The sequence below is a fragment of the Microtus oregoni genome, unplaced genomic scaffold (genome assembly GCF_018167655.1).
Source record: "Microtus oregoni isolate MIOR12 unplaced genomic scaffold, Mior012 000005F_ref0000423, whole genome shotgun sequence".
Classification (NCBI taxonomy): Eukaryota; Metazoa; Chordata; class Mammalia; order Rodentia; family Cricetidae; genus Microtus; species Microtus oregoni.
The window spans coordinates 46,239,872-46,258,127 of NW_024543064.1; the positions used below are offsets into that span (position 1 = coordinate 46,239,872).

An 18,256-nucleotide genomic window follows, 5' to 3' on the forward strand; every position below is an offset into this window, starting at 1 on the left:
AGCCAGCTGCGGTCATCACAGGGAGCAGGGGAGGGGTTTGTAGCTGGCAGGGTAGAGGACTCTTCTGGGGAATGTCAGATCAGTTAGTTAGGTTCTCTGCTTACTGGACTGGATATCCAGCACAGGGGCTAGAATACACTCACTTCACTAGAGAACCATCAGAAGGTTCATCAGCTTCCTACGGTCAAGAGGGCATGCGGAACAAGACTGTAAACCCATAAAATCCTAGTTCCCTCCAAGGCCAGCTGTGATATTAACCGACAGGATGTCAAAGAGGATGGTCTGCAGAAATGCCATGAACAGTGTGTGCACCTGGAGAGGTTCACTGCCCAGGGCCTGACTGTGTGAAGTGAGAGGCCTCCAGGTTAGGAGAGGACGAGAGAAGCGTAAATGCCTGGGCTTATTCATTGGCAAGTGATAGGAAGACTCTGGTGCTCTTCAGGCACGGTTCTAATAGCTGTTCTGACGCTGAGGGTAAAGAGGAAGTTGGAAATCCACCATGTTGACCAACAAGAGTCAGTAAAATTTTAGTATGTCTTTGCAATTTATCTCTACTTTCCCCCCATACTAAAATGAGTATTTGGGTTCTTTAGTGAGTTTTCCTTCAGTGTAATCTCCTATTCAATATTTTAGCTTTTAATTCAAGTCTTCTGGGTTTGGTTCCAAAAACCTAAACATCAAATGTCTTTCTTCAGCTGAGGATTTGTAACTTTTCTTCTCCTTCTTTATATGCTACGAACTGTCACCTTACTCTGTCACATAAATAATATCACATAAATAAATAATGCCCGAGATGGGTAGATAGTAAAAGAGCTGAAGTTAGTGTGTCACGAATCCTTTAAACATGGAATAACTTTTTTAATAAACATTATATCAACACAATTAATTCTTCCTGAGTCATTTTAATTTTCCCCAGCATTTCTTCATTATAAAAAAATGAATAAAAGATAACTGCTTATTCATATTTATTACAAAGTATTTGAATTATTTACCTTGCAATTCTAAATGTTAGTAATAATAAACTCATCTTGAGCCACAGTGGGTAGTTTCCAGCAAACAATAAGCCTCTATGCTGTGAGTGAGATTGACCTGACTCAAAATGTTTATAAGCATTAATAACATTGACATTGTTTATCAGTGGGCAGCTGCCCATAGGATCGAACCAATTCCACTGTGATGTAGGTAATGGGACTCAAGAATGGGGAACTCAGATAAGTCACGAGAGCTTCACATTGAGACATTAATTTTAAAGATACCTCACATGGGTAGGAAGGGGGTGACCTGAGATTCCCACCTTGATCCTTGATCTTAACTTGCTGGGTTAGCCACTCTGTCAAGCAGCTGGAAAAATCCACAGCCCAGTGACTTTTTTTTCTTAAGCCCGGATGTAAACTCTCCAGTTCCCAACAGACAAAAGGGAGAGATGAGGGGGATTACAGTTGGATTTGAAATGAGACCCCTATCTCAGTGCCGATATCCTCCCTTTATCCCCTAACTCTGGAGAAGTCATAGAAAAATAAAATTACTTTTCAGTGTGATGATCCCTTGGATTTTCAAAGGTATTATATTTGATTGTATTATCTTAGATATTTAGTCTTTACTTTGTACTGATAAAAAAATAGGTCTTATTTATAAAATGTTTTCTCATCTGTAAAATGACTTCAAATAAATAGTACTTAATTAAATCGTTTTCCTGAAAATAACAGGATGCAGCCCCCCCCACCACCACAGAATACACATCAGGTTTTCCACACTGGGGGACACGCAAGGATCCCCCAGTCAGAGGGCAGTGAATAAGCCTCACCGTGGGAGCATAGCCATGACCATGGTGTCTCCCCTGCCACGTGAAGACATAAATAGGACTTTTTAAGCTCCCTTCTGGACTGAAAGTTTCAGGATCATAGCTAGTACAACTAAGTGAAACTATAACTGGAAATCAAAGAGTAAAATTTTTTGTTATTTATCAAATTTCATCATCTACAGTAACCAAGGACATTAGTTGTCTGGTCAACACTTAGTTTACTTCGTCCTCTATATAGCGCAGCCAATCTAATTCAATTGGAAAGATATTTTTACTTAGTGATGAATTTTCTTATTAAGGTATTCAATGCCAATAATTCTTGTGCTAAATCTATTTTTTTAAATACTGTTTTAATCTTTTTTTAAAAAAAAATTATAGGTAGCTGTACCTGATTTCATCTTCATAATTGTTCAAGGTTATAATATTTTGCAATCTGCTGAGCAAAGAAAGAGCAATGTGGTCTTGTAAGGTTTTTAATAGCAAATTTTAAAATTTACTATTTTTGAAATGTAAAAGTTAGAAGATTAAGATGGTTCCAGCCTGAGGATGGCTTTTACCTTAATAAACTTGCTACACTTCGATCTGGGAGGGCTTGAGGCATTCGAAGCAGTTCACTATACACAGTGACTGTTTCTGGAAAGGGACATATTGTGACTGCTGAGCAGGGGGACGTGGCTTCTAGCTTTAAACTCTCCTCCCAGAATAAGCAAAGATCATCAGGTGCTTTCCAAAACAGGCACACAAGAACAGAAGATTCCCTCTCGTCCTAACAGTTCTTTCTTTGTGGAAGCACTTGGCTACTTTAAAGTAAATCAAACAAAGGAAGTTACAGTAAAATCTCCCAGAGACTAAATAGTTTGGCACCAGCTGAGGGAAACATCACATGCCATAGGGCAAGACAGAAAGGAGATGGTAGGTCCCCGAAAAGAGCTAAAGCAAGTCTGTACAGGAAAGCGCACTGACAATTGGCCTTATGCCGCCAAGAATGCAACCCCACTGACCAGCATGAGTGTGTGCTGGCGCCTTCTGGTAGGGTATTTTGGTTTTCATAAACAGTAAATGATCCTCGCCTGCTGAACCCATTTCACCTAGAAGTTAGATATGTTGAACGGACTGTGCAAGAAGAAGCCTCACCCCTGGCTTTTCTTCCACAGACAACAATGGCAAGGAACTTGGTGGGGCTCTGCGAGTCCGGGACTATTCTCAAAGATGAGGCAGGGAAGTAGAAAGAATGGAAACCGAATGCTTGTTCCATCACGACGCTGCAGTACAATATTTCAAGACGGCTATTTTGGGGTTCTAATCGACTCCCCTGCTCTACTGTTCCTCTATCAGCGGATCAGAGTCTCCCAGAGGGGGAAATTCCTTCATTTAATTCCTTCTGAGAGATGTGTTCATTTATAAAACTTGCAAGAAGGTTAGCTAGAAGACTGGATGAACTAGGCCTGGATCCAGTGAAGGAACCAGTTCCTAGATACAGCGATGTAGGATTATTTAGATTAAACAAAGTACTACAGATCACATTGATTTCAGAGCGCTAGCTCCCAGACTAACTGGCTCCAAACACTTTGATTTGACAGGTTTTTATAAGACTAGAATTTCAAATTCTGAATCACACTCAAGCATACAACTCTTTTCTATAATTTAAAAAGCAATAAGAAGAGTAACTTGAACAACAAGAACTAAAGACTGATCAGCTACATCTCCCCCTTTCCTCTCTGAAGACAATAAAATAAGAAATCTGTCTGAAACCGCGAGTTCCTCAGGCCCAGTAGCTCTGCTCCAGAGGTATGAATTCTCTATGTTATGGTCAAGCTACAGGCACCGGGAAGGACATTCTACAAGGCTAAACTGCTACCATCATTTGATAATAAAATCAAAACAGTAAGACACATCCCCCTCCCCCCCTTGGGAGACAAAGGGAAAAGTGGTTAGGCAGGGAACAAGGAGATTTGGAAACAGACCACAGCTTTACTATCTTATCTTAAGCTAAGTTAGGAAAAACAAAGCGTGCTGGAATTTTGCACATAAATTCACAAGAAGCAAAGGATGCCTGACACTACTATTCCCATTTTCATGAGCGCTTAGGCACCATTTCTTAGAACTAAGAGAGGTCCCCCCTTACCTGTGTTAGAAGGGCTGCCTTCCAGCCCAGGCTGAGTCTGGAATTACTGGCTAGGATAGAGGCTAACAAGGTAACTGCACTATAGAAATTTCAACCAGACCTAACCAATAAAGATCTGCTTTAGAAGGCTAAGACCTCCCACCAAACACTACCCAATTCATTGAAGAATTGATGTATGGGTACCTATAAACTTTCCTTTCCATTTGTCTCCTGGGGATCTTGATCCTGATCCCCAAAACTCTCTCAGCCTCACCAAGTCCAAAGCCTCATGCAAGGTGTTAGGTAAGTACACCACACCACTGAGCCATATCCTCAGCACCAATAATTGAAGTCGTGTGTGTGTGTGTGTGTGTGTGTGTGTGTGTGTGTGCATGTGTGCCCGTGTGGAATTAGAGTTAGATCTTAGAGCCCCATGCATGGCGGCAAACACCCTACCAATGGGCTACATTTTCAGCCATGGTGCTCTTACTCATTTATGCCAATCAGGTTGTTTCTACTAAATCCCACGTTACCCATCTGTAGGTAGTGCCTATTAGCAAAGAGACTGGCTACTCAGTATGGGTGAAGGACTTAGCTGAGTGTCTAAAAGCAGCATCTGCGCCCGTGTGAGTACTTTGGCTGTCTACCTCATAAAATCAAGACCCGAAATAAACCACAGAAATAATCTATTCCAACTACTTTGTTTCATAATAAGGAAATGAAAAGATATAAAACAATGACTTGATTGCCAGCCACGGTCAAGCTAGAATTTAAACTCACGGCTTATAGTCTGGATCTTTCATTTTACTTTGTCTCTATACTTCATATAAGGCCAAGGCCGAGCAGTGAAGGGACAGAACTGGGTCAAAAAAATGCCCGCTTCCCCTCCCGCCTGTCAGGACTGATTTTCATTTTAGTCTGTTCACCAAATCAAGAACATCCTTAACATTTGTCAGGGCGATACTGAAAGCCTAAATGACTAAAAATATAAACTAAGCAATCTCCTAAACTTGTAACCTGACAGATAGTCCATCACAGTCTGCAAAGGCAACTAGAGCTTAAACTCTTTTGTCTACGTACCATACCCTGCCTTCTGCTTGTCTGAGCACTAGGGACCTCACAGGCAAGCTTGGGTGAGGCCTCTGCCCCAGCCTGCATGTCCATGCTCCCACACACTTTCTCTCCAGCCGTATGCCGCTGCCTCATGGCTGTCCCTGGGGCCTTGGTGTGTTAACTCTGCAAAAGCACATCCGCACACAGGCTCTGGGAAGAGGGTTTAGAAGCCTTTGGGCAGAAAAATGAGAAACTCTGTCAGAGGCACAGTGAGGTCTGGAGGGGAGCACAAGTCCCTTGGGTCTGGCCAAGTCCTTTCTGTCCAGCTGGAGAACAGAGAACGGGCTAGGGATACCTTCAAGCTTAGGGTCCAGGACAAGGTCCCTGTGTTAAGGGAAGTACCTCTCTTCACATCATCACTGATTAATCCTCCAACAGCCTGCTTCCCTTTGACCAACAGAGTTCCTAGATGAATCTTTTGGCTAATAAGATCTATTTTCTTTCAATTCTGCTAGGGCCAGCATTTCCCAGAGTTATTGATCGATTGTTCAGTGGTACAGAAAGTGGCTCAGTCAACATTGGAGACATTGGTTTGCCTTGGTCAGACCACCTTCCAGGGTCATACATTCTGATTTCCTAGCAGCTCCAGGTGGGGTAGAACTGAGTGACTTTACTCCCTCCTTCTCTCCTTCCCTCCCTCCCAAGAGCACAGGCATGTAGTCGGTGCAGGCTCATGTAGAGTTGGAAAAATTAACCTGTGTAGCTAGAAGGAATCACTTCTTCAGCAATGATGGTATCTGTATGTGATTTCAGGGTACCTCAAGAAAGTACCATTTATCTCCCATTCCCAGCTGGTGAGGCTCCTTAAGCAAGCGGTTACTGAAATACTAATATCCTGACTCTTCAGCCTGAAGAAAGCACTGGTATACAAGACTGGACTTCCCAATTTCAGATCATCCATTTTCATCATCTGGGTCCAAATCTGTCCCAGGCAAAGCTGCTAGAGAAAGAAAGGTCCCAGAGGGGCCCCTTTGGACTGTGGTTAATGATTTGAAGGTCGCTGCTGTTGAATACCAACAACAGGCTTGTCTTTGACATTCACCACGCCAGGTACTAAGAAGCCTCGTGATTCTTTTCACCTGAGTCCTAGATGAGAGACTGTGTTTCTCAGTCCAGAAGGGGAAGGAACACCTCCCACTCCTCCCCAGCCGTGCCCCACCTCCCTAGGATTGTTCTGGCCTGTCCTTCCTCGGCCTCCGTTGTTGTTGCAACCCTGTACTTTTTGGCCTGCGCCTCTCAGGAAGGTGGCAGGAAACTCTAGTCACCCTCACAGCTGCTGTGCCATTCCTCCTATCCTCCTCTGATGACGTGGGTCGGCTCTGGTGACAGGAGGTCAGGAACTGAGCCACAGCGGAGGCCGGAAAGAGAGGTCACTGTTTATGCTGCACCCGTGCACTCGGGCCGGGGATCCCGGTGGGGCTGTTGGCTTTCTTCCTTTCTAGACTGTTTCTCTTTCCGTTCCTCTTTCTGGGCAGAGCCCAGGCATCCTGTTTTCAAAACATCGGGCTGTTTTTCGGCAGATGAACTCATGCTCTGATGCGTTTTTGCCTAAGAGTGAGACGGTTCTTCCAGGTGAGGAGGTGACAAGACTTGGAACACATCAATTCCTGAGCAAATCTCAGAGGGAAAGGCTCTGCCGCCCCCGCCCCCAACTGGGGCTGCTCCCTGAGGGGTCCAGACATTCTTCTCACATCAGAAACCATGGCTGTGCCCTCTAAGCTCCCGTCACCTGTTCTGTCTTTTTGCCTTTTGTATTATTCTTATCATTTTTTTTTTAATTTTGAGAAAATGGTCTCTAACACTAACTCATCTGGCTGTAGGTTTCTCTGAAACGTTGAAATTCCACTGGGCCTACAGATAGCATCTAGGGATCAAGAGAACTGTTTTAGCTGGGAGTTCATCCACCCTCCTGTAGAAGCACAGGGAAAGCTGGTTACACCTCTGATCATTCCTTTACTTTAGACCACAGACGGGTCAAGGAAAATCACAGATAAACAACAAGAAAACATCGCCCTGCCCAGATGTCAGAAACCCTAAAGGCTGTTTGCTTTTCCTCTACCGAGCAGGCAATGCTCCACTTTGCCCACACAGACTGGCACCTCTGCTACCCAGTTACACTCCCTCCACAGGACAGTGACTCTGCCATCTATACTCTCAAGTTCAGACTCTGTAAACAAAGGCCTTCAGGTTGCTCTGAAGTAAGGACACAGATTTGGTTTTGCAACAGTGTAGCAGGGCTCAGTAAGTAATCACCCACCAGATTCTAATGCCATGCCAGGGGCACTTTACTAAACGCTGTGGGTACCCTAACCCTGGTGAGGCGAGGCCCACTCTGATATTGTAAAACCGAATCTTCGGGCAGTTAAGTAAGTCGGTTCATGTAAAACAGCGAGACAGCGAGAGGGACAGACTTTACACCATGCATCCCCAGATCCAAAGCTCTTCACATTTCTTCACTGCCTGTCAAGTGTGTTATCTGGATACTCCCTTCCAACTCTGGGATTCAGTTTTGCTGTGGCTCTCCTTTGTTCAGTGAGAGTAAGCAAAATAAAACCCAATCTGGCTACTTAGTGATTACCGAGACGGTATTTCCAAAGAGCTACTTACACGGATATCTCAGAAAATTTCAGCATGTACATTTCAACACAAAATATTAGTTTTATTGCGCATCACTTCGCCTTGCTTTTCCAAATAATATCAACTGACTTATTTCTGGCGGCTGTACTATATTCTCGTGCTATTATTTACTACACGGGCCATGCTTGCCCTTGCGCTTAGCGTCACCCAAGACAATGATCTGAACAAAACGAATCAATGAGTTGAGGGGAGAGAACTTTCTAAAACAGCATTCTCCTGCTCACTCACTGGAGGGCTGCTGTGCCCCACCACCTTTCCAGGCACCCAGAGACCAGGCTGCCTCTGCTTCAGCTCACAAGCTGAGCTGTGACTGGCCTTTCTTTGGAGTTAGCTCTAGTCAACTTTCATTGCTTCCTGCATAGGACACTCTCAGGGAGGGGTGGAGGCTTGACGGACTTGGAGCCTCTGGTCTCCACACACACCTCCTTTCATATTTAGCGATACATACTAATAACCTTACAAGACAGACAGTGCACAAGGCCAGCACTCTAGACACACCGTGGACATGAAAACCAGTGGCAATGTGCAGATTCTTTAGAACTGTTCTGTTTCCCCTCTGGCTAGTCTCCTGCTGTGTCTTGGTGACTCCAGATACTCATGGCCTCGATGGCAAAAACTGCTGAGAAGATCACCCTGGATCTTTGGATCCACAGGTTGCATCAAATATCACAAAAGAAGAGACTACGGAGCATCTGCTCACGCTGTGAAGCAGGCAAAGCCCATGTGAAGCATTCGATGTAAATCCCAGAGTAATTTGGAGAAGTCACACAGTGAAGCCCCCAGCATGGGGAAGCGGTTGCATTTTACACCAACCTGGAAAGTCCCTGCTTACCAGGGAGCTTGAGAGAAGTCAGAAAATACAAGTTAAAACCCCAATGTGTCCTGTTTCTTTATTCCCCACCAAGTAGAGCTCTGAGCTAAAAATTTCAGAAGGGGTTCATTTCTGCTCTGTTACGGACTGGTTCATGGGTGAGTTCCAGAGTCAGAAGGCCCCTAACACCACCATCACAAACACACACACACACACACCAGCATCTCCTAAAGATGCTCTGCTTCCTCTACCATCATGGTCTGAAGAGGAGTCAGCAAGCTCTGCTCCAAAGTGATGCTTTTTACCCAGAAAAGAGGAAGGAGAGTGTAATCAGGGATGCACCTCGGGCTGGAAGAGTAGGTGTGGTACAAGGTTTCTTCCAGCCTCTGAATGTCAGACAAGAGCACACCTCAAGCCTTGTTGTAGGGGCCTTGAAGGCGAATTCTGTGAGGTGCAGGGTCCAGGCCTTCCCTCCAAGTACACTAATGTAGATGTATAGATAACTTCATAACTTCTAACGCACATACACACCTGTGCACACATACACACATAGATAAAATTCTGCATGAAAACACATAAACAAGCAGGAAAAAAAAACCGTACCAACAACCTTCACTATATAATGCCAATAAATTAGCACTCTGTGCTCGGATGTTAATTAAACAAATGAGATAATGATAGATAATTAAGGCTATTCAACACAAGTTTTGTTTAGTTTTTCTGGATATTGTAAATAAAATTTTCCCCCCACGATGGATGGATTTTAATTTTAAATGGTATCACCTTTAAAATTAGGAAAAAGATTATCAAACCCAACTTTCTGTGGTACAAAGCAAAATATATCTTCTCTCTCTCTCTCTCTCTCTCTCTCTCCTTCTCCTTCTTCTTCTTTTACTCTCAAACCATGTCAACATCACAAAGGAATTGTTATAAATCCCCAATGCCCTCCTTCCCAGCAAGAATTTGTCAGCCTGGAAGGTTCTCATTAAAAAGTGGTGCACCTACTTTCTCGTCAAACACGTGTATGCTGCACCGATAAAAATGTGGCAAGTCCTACCCTCTGCCCGGTGGACTCCTGCAGATTTTAGCTTTCTGCTGTTTAAAAAGAAAAGACATCTATATTTGTAAAATGGTCTGGAAGCTATGCAGATGCCCTTCCCTTTTATCGGATACTGTACCAATTCGGAGGTTTGTTTCTGGGCATTAATACAGATTAAGAAGTCTCCGTTTACTGTAGTAGCAGGGCACAAGCAAAGAAAGTGCGGCACTTCGACCAAGTCCTCTGGGACAGATCATCAGACAGGCTACAGTCCGGAGCTTCAGTTGTAGTTTAGAGAAAGGGGTGTCCTTACCTTGTTTGAAGCCATCTCGCTGACAGAGCGGTAGGTCTGGATGGTTTCTAGCTGGTCTAGACACCAGTCTAGTTCCTCCAGGGTCTCCATTGCTAGTTTCTGATATGATTCTTCTGCAAACAAACACACAGACAGGTAGTTAGGCTGCAGCGGCTGCAGGCTGGCCATAGCCGAGTCTCCTCCGCCTCGACTGTTCCCAGCGCCACTGACGGTGGCCCCTTGCTCCTTCATTGTTTGCTTGCCGACTCCTTGCTTCCAAGCTCTCTCTGGTGTTCTGCCCGGGGGTGGCCGGTGCCAAGTTTTCACCCCCTCGCCGGGATGAGGTGTCAGTGATCTACCAAGAAACTTCCTCAGAGGAAGAAGGCGGGAACCTGCGCCCAGACGCTCATCTGCATAACTGTGCCCTAAAACTCAGGGCTGAGCAGAGTTTTCTCAGGCTGCCTCTGCCTTAGTCATCCCGGGGCTCTGTGGGGTGTGTGATGTCATTTCTGAGTGTTTGCAGTCTGGAGGAGAAATGAGGAAGGCTTTCCCCTCCTCTTGCTTTGCTTCTAAGTGAACCAGGCTTGCTATGGCCATGTGGGGGCAACTGTTTGACCGTGCTGTTCCCAGGCAGGGCACTCATTCATTCTAGGGGAATAGTCTGATTGGGTCCCTTTGGACTGGGCGACACTGACCCTGGGCAAGACCGAGGCATAAGCTATTGCTTTCTCTTCGTGGATTCTCTCCCTAACCTAGAGGTAAAATGAGGTCTCCCCGATGATAAGACTCCAGTCTAGAGAAACTGTCTGGAGTTTTACGTGAACACGTTTATTGGCCTGGGAGTCTTGTGGCTCTTGTTATAATAAACAAAGCCAAGACTTCCCTTCTGGTAGTGCCAGGGTCACAGAGAAACTCCGAACCGGACTTTCAGGTGGAGCCAGATGTGCGCCTTGCCTTTGCATTGATGCTAGGGGGTCTCTTTTGTCACTTTCTGGAAAATTTTCAAAGTGTTCCATAGCAAAAACTAACCAACCAAACAAAAACCCCACAAACAAACAAAAACAAACAAACAAACAAAAAACCACACACACACACACACACACACAGTGTGTTCAAGATCATACATCTGGCTATGATTGGAACACTCCTCTTTTTCACGTCCCAGGGCATGGCATTCCATAGCCAAAAGTTTGTGGGTCTCAATAAATATTTCAGGTTATTGACTTAAGACCTAGGTTAATAAACACGAAATTCATGTTATAATTTTAGGTGAATTAATGAAGCTTCAGATACATAAAGCAGGAAGACTCTCCACGTAGACGTGAGAAGAACAGCAGTGAGTCCCCACACATTCTAGAACACAAGCGTGCAACAGACACTGATAAGATACAACCTTGCTGCCCTCTTTAGAACGCCTAGAGAGAGGTTTTCAGCATGCTTATGGAGACGCTCTAGTGAGACCCCACAGTCTTCCATTATTACACGAAGAATAATTTTCTGTGTGTTGCAGCAAATACCTGACACAGAAAGAAAGAACTGAAGTTCGGTTCCAGGGAAATGAAGTGGCCTGCCCACAGAGGCTCGTTTCGTAGAACTGGGCGTTTGTTTATCCCTGCAGTGTGTGCACACTTCAGGGTAAAGAGGGGTTAAAGCTCCACATCCTGTATGTCATACGTGCACACCCACAAAACCACCGGAGGTGACTCCCTCCATCTTTTCCACACTCCTCAGTGTGCAGACAAGAATTTGGGTGTTTTTAATAAAACTCGAATTTCAAGCCTGACTTGCACATACCTGACCTCCCATCCTCTTCACCTTGGCTAGGTTACCTCAACTCCAAGGTTGCCCTCTCTCTCTCTCTCTCTCTCTCTCTCTCTCTCTCTCTCTCTCTCTGCTCTGTAACCTGCAGCACCCCTTCCTCCTCTGTTTCCTAACAAAAGCGCTTCTTGAAGAAAACTTGGCCCAGAGGGACAGAACCCTTGCACCCCTACTTCCTCCCCAGCTGCTTGGGCTTCACTGCCATGGTGCCTTCCACATCACCACCTGCAGGCTCTGGAACTGGGACCAGACCTGCAGCAGGCCAGCCAGAAGAGGAGGAGCTTACTCAAAGCTGTGGTGATCAGCAGAAATGCAAAATGACTGCAAGATAAAAAAAAAAAAGCTAGCACAAGGCACATTTCTGCACGAAGAGGGGGATCTGATCTCCAGCCCAGCTTCACATAGAAAGCACAGAAGTAAGCCACGGTACCTGGTTGCTACATATGGTGCCTGGGAAGTACTGCTACCCTCAGGAAAGCCTGAGATGTGTATGTCCAGCCAGCAGATCCTGGAGCATCCTGCACCTGTATCTATTCTTCTTCTGGCTAATCAGATGATTTTTTTTTTTTTGGAACGGCTATTTCATCTTGAAATTCTGTTAGATCGATCACTTTCCAAATTCTTTTCCCTAATAAGAGCTGCTTACTTTTTAAAATATTTTTATTAATTCTTTCATAATTTCATACACTTTTCATATATATATATATATTCCAAATTCTTACCCCACAGTCAAGATTTCATGCCCTGCGTATCACAACTAAGGCAGAGGGCACAGAGACAAGTGGGAGGGAGAGATGTTCTAACCCTGGTTACTCAGGGTTGTAACAGGAAAAAGTATAACTTAGCCCTGGCCTCCATCTTGTGACTCTGTAGCCCTGAAACCACAGCCAGGTGTTTGGGACCCAGAAGACACCCAGGTGATACCAGACCAGATGGAGATGAAATGCCTGGGCAAGCTGCCTGCAGAGCCTTGGGCGCGGGTGACGCAGAGTAACTCACATACAATGTGATGGGAAAGCACCAGCCCTGCAGCGAGAACCAGGCCGGCTGGCTTTCTCTTTGAATGCTTACTGTGTGATCTTAGACTCCCATGCCCTACAACTGCAAAAGGAGGATATGCATCTACAGCTTAGAAAGAAAGAGGGTGTGAGGATGTCTATAGTACTGGCAAGCAAAGAAACCCAAAGGCCCAGCAAGAGGGGGGACGCGGCTGTGAAGAGGAAGCGAGATAGCAGAACTGCATGCTCAATGAGAGGTTTCTCAGCAAAGATCTGCAGCCCATTTTTGCAGGGTCTGGGGCAAAATGAAAGTGCAAGGCCTCTGGGCCAAACCCCAGGAAAGAGAACTGCTGGAAGAGCTAGAACATGGAGTTTTCCCCTTGCTTCTGCATTCTCTGTCATTGTCCCTCATGAAATTCTTATATTAAAATCCTTTCAGACGGACAGACAACCTGCAAAGATCATAGAGTCCCGGCATTCTTGCATCCTGCTTTCCTCATTGCTAATATATGATTTTGCTAATAACTAATAATAACACTTTTACATTAGTGTGGTACCTTTGCCTCAGTAGGTAAGTGACTTGGTGAGTTTCACCCTCCAGGAGACTTGAGGTGCTGCTTGCTTACAGCTCTCCAGCTGCTGGCAACCTCCCCTGCAGCAGCCAGGTTGCTGTGCTTTGCCTGGCCTAGGAAAGGCAAGGCAAGTATTTTTCCTTGTTGGAAGTGTTGGGCGGTGGGGGTTTCTAATGTCTTAATTCACAGCACAAGCACACAACCGTTTGGTTTTCCAGTAGAGTCCTAAGGGCACTGCTACCCCTTCATTGGACTTGCTGAGTACCTAGGTCAGAGGTTGACACAAACTAGTCGTTTGGGAAGAGGGAACCTTATTGAGAAAACGCATCCATTAGACTGCATGTAGCTAACCCTGTGGGGACATTTTCTTGATTCGTGATTGATGTTGGAGGGCCTACCCAACTGTGATTGGTGGTCCTAGGTTGTAAGCAGAGACTTCTTGTTTGTTTCCTGGCCACCCAGATCTGAATAATAACACAGAAACTATATTAATTATAACACTGCTTGGCCTATTAGCTCAGGCTCATTATTAACTAATTCTTACATCTTAAATTAACCCTTTCCTATTATTTTGTATTTTACCATAAGGCTCATGGTTTATTTGTAAGATTCGGGGCATCTGTCTCCTTTGGCAGCTACATGGCGTTTCTCTGACTGTCTTTTTTTCTCCTCTATCTCTGCTTGTAATTCCTGCCTTGCTCTATTCTGCCCTGCCATAGGCCCAAAGCAGATTCTTTATTGACCAATGGTAATAAAGCACATTCACAGAACAGAGGGGAATCCCACACCACTGGGTTGTATAAAAAGAAAGCTGATGGAGTCATGGGGAGCAAGCAAGTCAGCAGCATTCCACCATGCTCTGCTTGAGTTCCTGTATCCAGATTCTTGCTATGTTCCCGTCTTGGAGTCTCTCAGTGATGGCCTGTGATCAATTGGAGCCAAATAAACCCTTTCCTCCCTGAGTATCTTTTGGTCATGACCTTTATCATGGCAATAAAAAGACTACTGGAACAATGTTAAATAAGAAGTTTTTGTCTCATGGAGACACAGGCTCTGTTTACCGTATTGTACCCTTGCCAACTCAGAGCTGGGACACCTTTTAACTATGCCCCACCATAAGACTGCACAGGACACTCTCCCAACCCAGATCTTGTGCCTGTATCCAGGCTCTGCTGGAGATGGTAGGAAGCAGTAGTCACAGGTGATGATGGGCAGAAAGAACCTGCATGGTTTCTGGGGTGCCAGGGATCAGAGAAAGAGAATGGTTGAGAAAAAAAGGTTGGAGATGTATGTGTGTAATCACATAACCCCATATTTAATTCTCAGCACTGCAAAGAGCGAGCAAGCAAGCAAACAAACCAAACACACCTGTCAAAGAAGCAAATTATTTGAGAATTTGTCTAGGGGAAACAGACAAGTAGACAACTTCATTTGCAAAACACTAAATTCTAAGATAAATTATGAGTTTTGTGGCAGCCGATATGGGCTCTTCTGTGCACAGGAATCTGCGCAACTACAGAAGTTCTATTTCCAGAAGGCTGTCTCTGGTCCTGTTCTGCATAAAATGGTCCTGAAGAGAGCAATGCTGTCACCACAGAAGCAAGTCTCAAGGGAGCAAGAACAGGGATTGTCACCATGGAGGGTGGTATCAGTAAGCCTTGTATTCAAGGAGAAGCCACAGGGAAAGTCAACCTTCATTCCTCCAAGGGTGGCTGAGGAAGCTTTTCTTCCTTCAATAGGAAGGCAGTAGGTATTGTATCTGATGAATAGGCAAGGATTATAATTAATATTAATCTTGCAATGATATATTGTACTTAAATAGTTCTTTTCTCAAAGGAAATCCACAGTGTTCATTAATCCCTGCAACACCTCTATGTGACAGACAGGCAAGAGGGTATGACTGATTTATATTAGCGCTCAAGCCAAGAATGAAATGAGAAGTTGAAGACAATAGTGCCCTCCAGATTCCTGGCAGGACTGGATTTTGCTCTATGCTAAAGAGGATTCAGCTTAGAGAAGAGCAGTGACCATGTTCCTGAAAATGCTGCATTTAAAGTTATCAGGTCTTTTCTACTTAAAATTGCACAATTCTTTTCCTAAATGTTGTCAGTCCCAAGTGTTCTCTTCCCCTTTCTTGCTCATCTACTGCAGCTCTTAGCAGAGGGAGGCTATGTAACACTTCCTCAGAAGCCTGGCATGGCCTTCACATTCATCATCTACCACGGCTGATCTCTGGTTACTTACCCAAGGTCTGCAAGACTAAACTTCTTCACACATAAAAGGAGGTCAAGGGAACTATCCCGCTCTCAGTGGGAATGTAGAACCAGAGAATACACACATAAACAAGCAATAAGCCTTTTATTATTATATATGTCTTGCAAATGTATCTTCTTTATTGCAAATCAGATGCAAATGCATTGTAGAAAATTAGGAAACAGTAGAGGAGAAAACCTTGACATGATGTGAGTCTCAGTGGTAGACCTCATTGTTAACATCACAGTACAAAATTTTCATTCATGTACATGTATTTACATACAAATGTATATAAATTAAATAATATCACAATATACAGACTGCTGAGTAACTGTTTTTTTTTTAATTCAGTCAATGTTCTTTCACCTTTCCCCTGTTTGTGTATATAAATTTCCAATTCATCTATTATTTGGGATCATATTTTAATTTCCCAGTCTTTTTATTCTAGTCCAATAGCAGTACACATGCGCATGCATGTGCACGTGTGTGTTTGTGTGTGTGTGTGTGTCTAGACGAAGGACAGACACAGAGAAGAGTCATGGTGAGAAAGCAATTGGAAACCTCTGAGTAGATGGCCAGCTACTCCCAGTCAGCAAACAGTGTAATAGATATGAACGCTTATAAAATCAGTGATCTGGCTGTCAGCAGACCTTAGGCTTCTTTAACCTGGCCCTGCAATGCAGGGAGCTCAGTGTGATCTTATTACCCCCTGACTCCATGGAGGAGGCGGACCCAGGCGCCCTTCCAACATTGATACTCTCTCCCGTGAAACTCACCATAAATGGGGAGGTTGGAATTCAGAGAGGCAAATGCTCTACCCCACAAATGTACGTGACTAAAAACATCATAGGATACCCCAAATATTAACTTCCCTTCAAATTAAATGCTATCTGAATACTACCTAAATGCTACTCTGACATAGTCCCCTACATAGCAGGAGTATGTCTGATAGACAAGAAGTGTAAATATCTTTTCCCTTCTGACTCTCTTCTCATGAGAAGGTGGCAACTGCTTGCATATGAGTCCAATAGATCAGAACTATTACCACAAGCAACACGGAGGGTAGATTTTTCTAAGCACATATATAGTAGAAGACAAAGAAATAAACAGTTACCAAAAGGGACCTGAAATGAAGTATGACCCAATTTATATAATGTGCTAAAGGGGCAAATTGAATCTATGAAGCAGAAGGGAAATAGTGATCATCTTGGGCAGGGGACAGGCATGTTGGTGACCAGAAAGGACTTTTATGGGCCTGGCCATGATGATGGAATCATGCTTGGGGACTGGCTACACGAATCTGATCATTTGGGGAAAGTTTATGTCTTCTTTCACGATTTGTTTCTTTTTGACATTCTGTGTAAGTTTTCTTTCAACAAAGTCCCATTTAGGGAAAGTCTAACCTAAAACTAACACCCCGCACCACGACCAAATATAAACAAGAGTGGGATTTTTTTTCCTTCCTTCCTTCCTTCCTTCCTTCCTTCCCTCCTTCCTTCCTTCCTTCCTTCCTTCTTCCCTCCCTTCCCTCCCTCCCTCCTTCTCTCCCTCCTCCTTCCTTCCTTCCTTTTTTTACACAGACAGGGATTTTCTGTGTACCCTGGCTGTCCAGAAACTTGCTCTGTAGACCAGGCTGTCCTCAACCTCAGAGATCCACCTATCTGTGCCTCCCTAGTGCTGGAATTGAAGGTGTGTGCCACCACCAAGCTCAGGAGTGGGATTTCTTAAAATGCCTTTCCTTCCCTTCTATGAAACTATGGCAAGAAGCATCTGAACTGGGGCATCAGTAGGTCTCACACAGCTGAGTGGTGTCAGCCAATCAGTGGGTTTGGGTGTAGAACCGACCTGGATGCTGCTATTGACTCAAACATCAGCAGCACGCATCGGAGTCAGACGGTGCTGTGTGTGAATCCTGCCTGAGTTGCACGCAAGCCATGTGTGTTGGAACAAAAGATTCCCCACATCACATTCCTTCATTTCTCCACTTTATTTGAGAGCTCGGAGGCTTCACCAGCTGTGAGGATTAAGCAAACAACACATGCCAAAAACATCTTGAGAGTGTTGTTTGTTTTGTTTTGTTTTGTTTTTGTTTTCTCACCTCCTTCTCTTTGGTCTCCACTTTCCTGAGGGTAGATTGACATGTTCCATAGCTAAATCATATAGAGAAACGGCTTGGGAACACAGGTAAGAGTGGCCACAAATGTCCCCTCTGCTGGGTTATTTCAGGAAAACGCCTCCTTGGTACTTGTCTAGATTAGGCTGTAGGTTTTCACCAAATCTTACTGACATACCAGAGCAGCGACCTATCAGACACCAACAATTGTACCTGAAACTGTTCACTGATTCATCCACTCATCAGAAATACACTGAATACCTACTGTGTGTCAGGCCTGCTGCTGTGAACCATGCTGATTATAACACTGAGTAAGTCGCCAGAGGAACCCACCTGTCCATGGTGTTGACTAGTCAGAAACCCATTTGCCATTCTTTAAATGGTGAGTCTATGAACTTAGAGGCCTTACCAGCTTCCTTTCTGTTTTTCCAAGGAAGTGAGACACGCACGTTTGTTAGATTCTTTACACACAGCTCATGATCTTATTGTTATACACAAACTTCTAGTTCTGTACTTAGTGTGGGGGCCTTGAAAGAAGCAGGGTACCCCAAAGTTAGCATGCTTATTACATTATGTCCTTCTCCATAGTGGAATGAATATATGTTAATATGTAATATAGTTTCATCTATATGGAAATAAGGCTTGCTATTTAAACAGGTTGATGCCATTGGCCTATTTATTTGGTGATCTTTATTATGATTTGGT

At 44.3% G+C, this 18,256-nt stretch overlaps 1 protein-coding gene across 5 annotated transcripts in view; it reads right to left on the minus strand.

The window, feature by feature from the left end:
* Positions 1-18,256, minus strand: part of Pde4b (phosphodiesterase 4B) — a 524,499-nt gene that overhangs the window by 27,372 nt on the left and 478,871 nt on the right. For all 5 annotated transcript variants that reach the window (XM_041651414.1, XM_041651416.1, XM_041651415.1 and 2 more), the window contains one exon: positions 9,819-9,931. In XM_041651414.1, the coding sequence (XP_041507348.1) occupies positions 9,819-9,931 (113 nt within the window). The remainder of the gene's footprint in view (positions 1-9,818; positions 9,932-18,256) is intronic.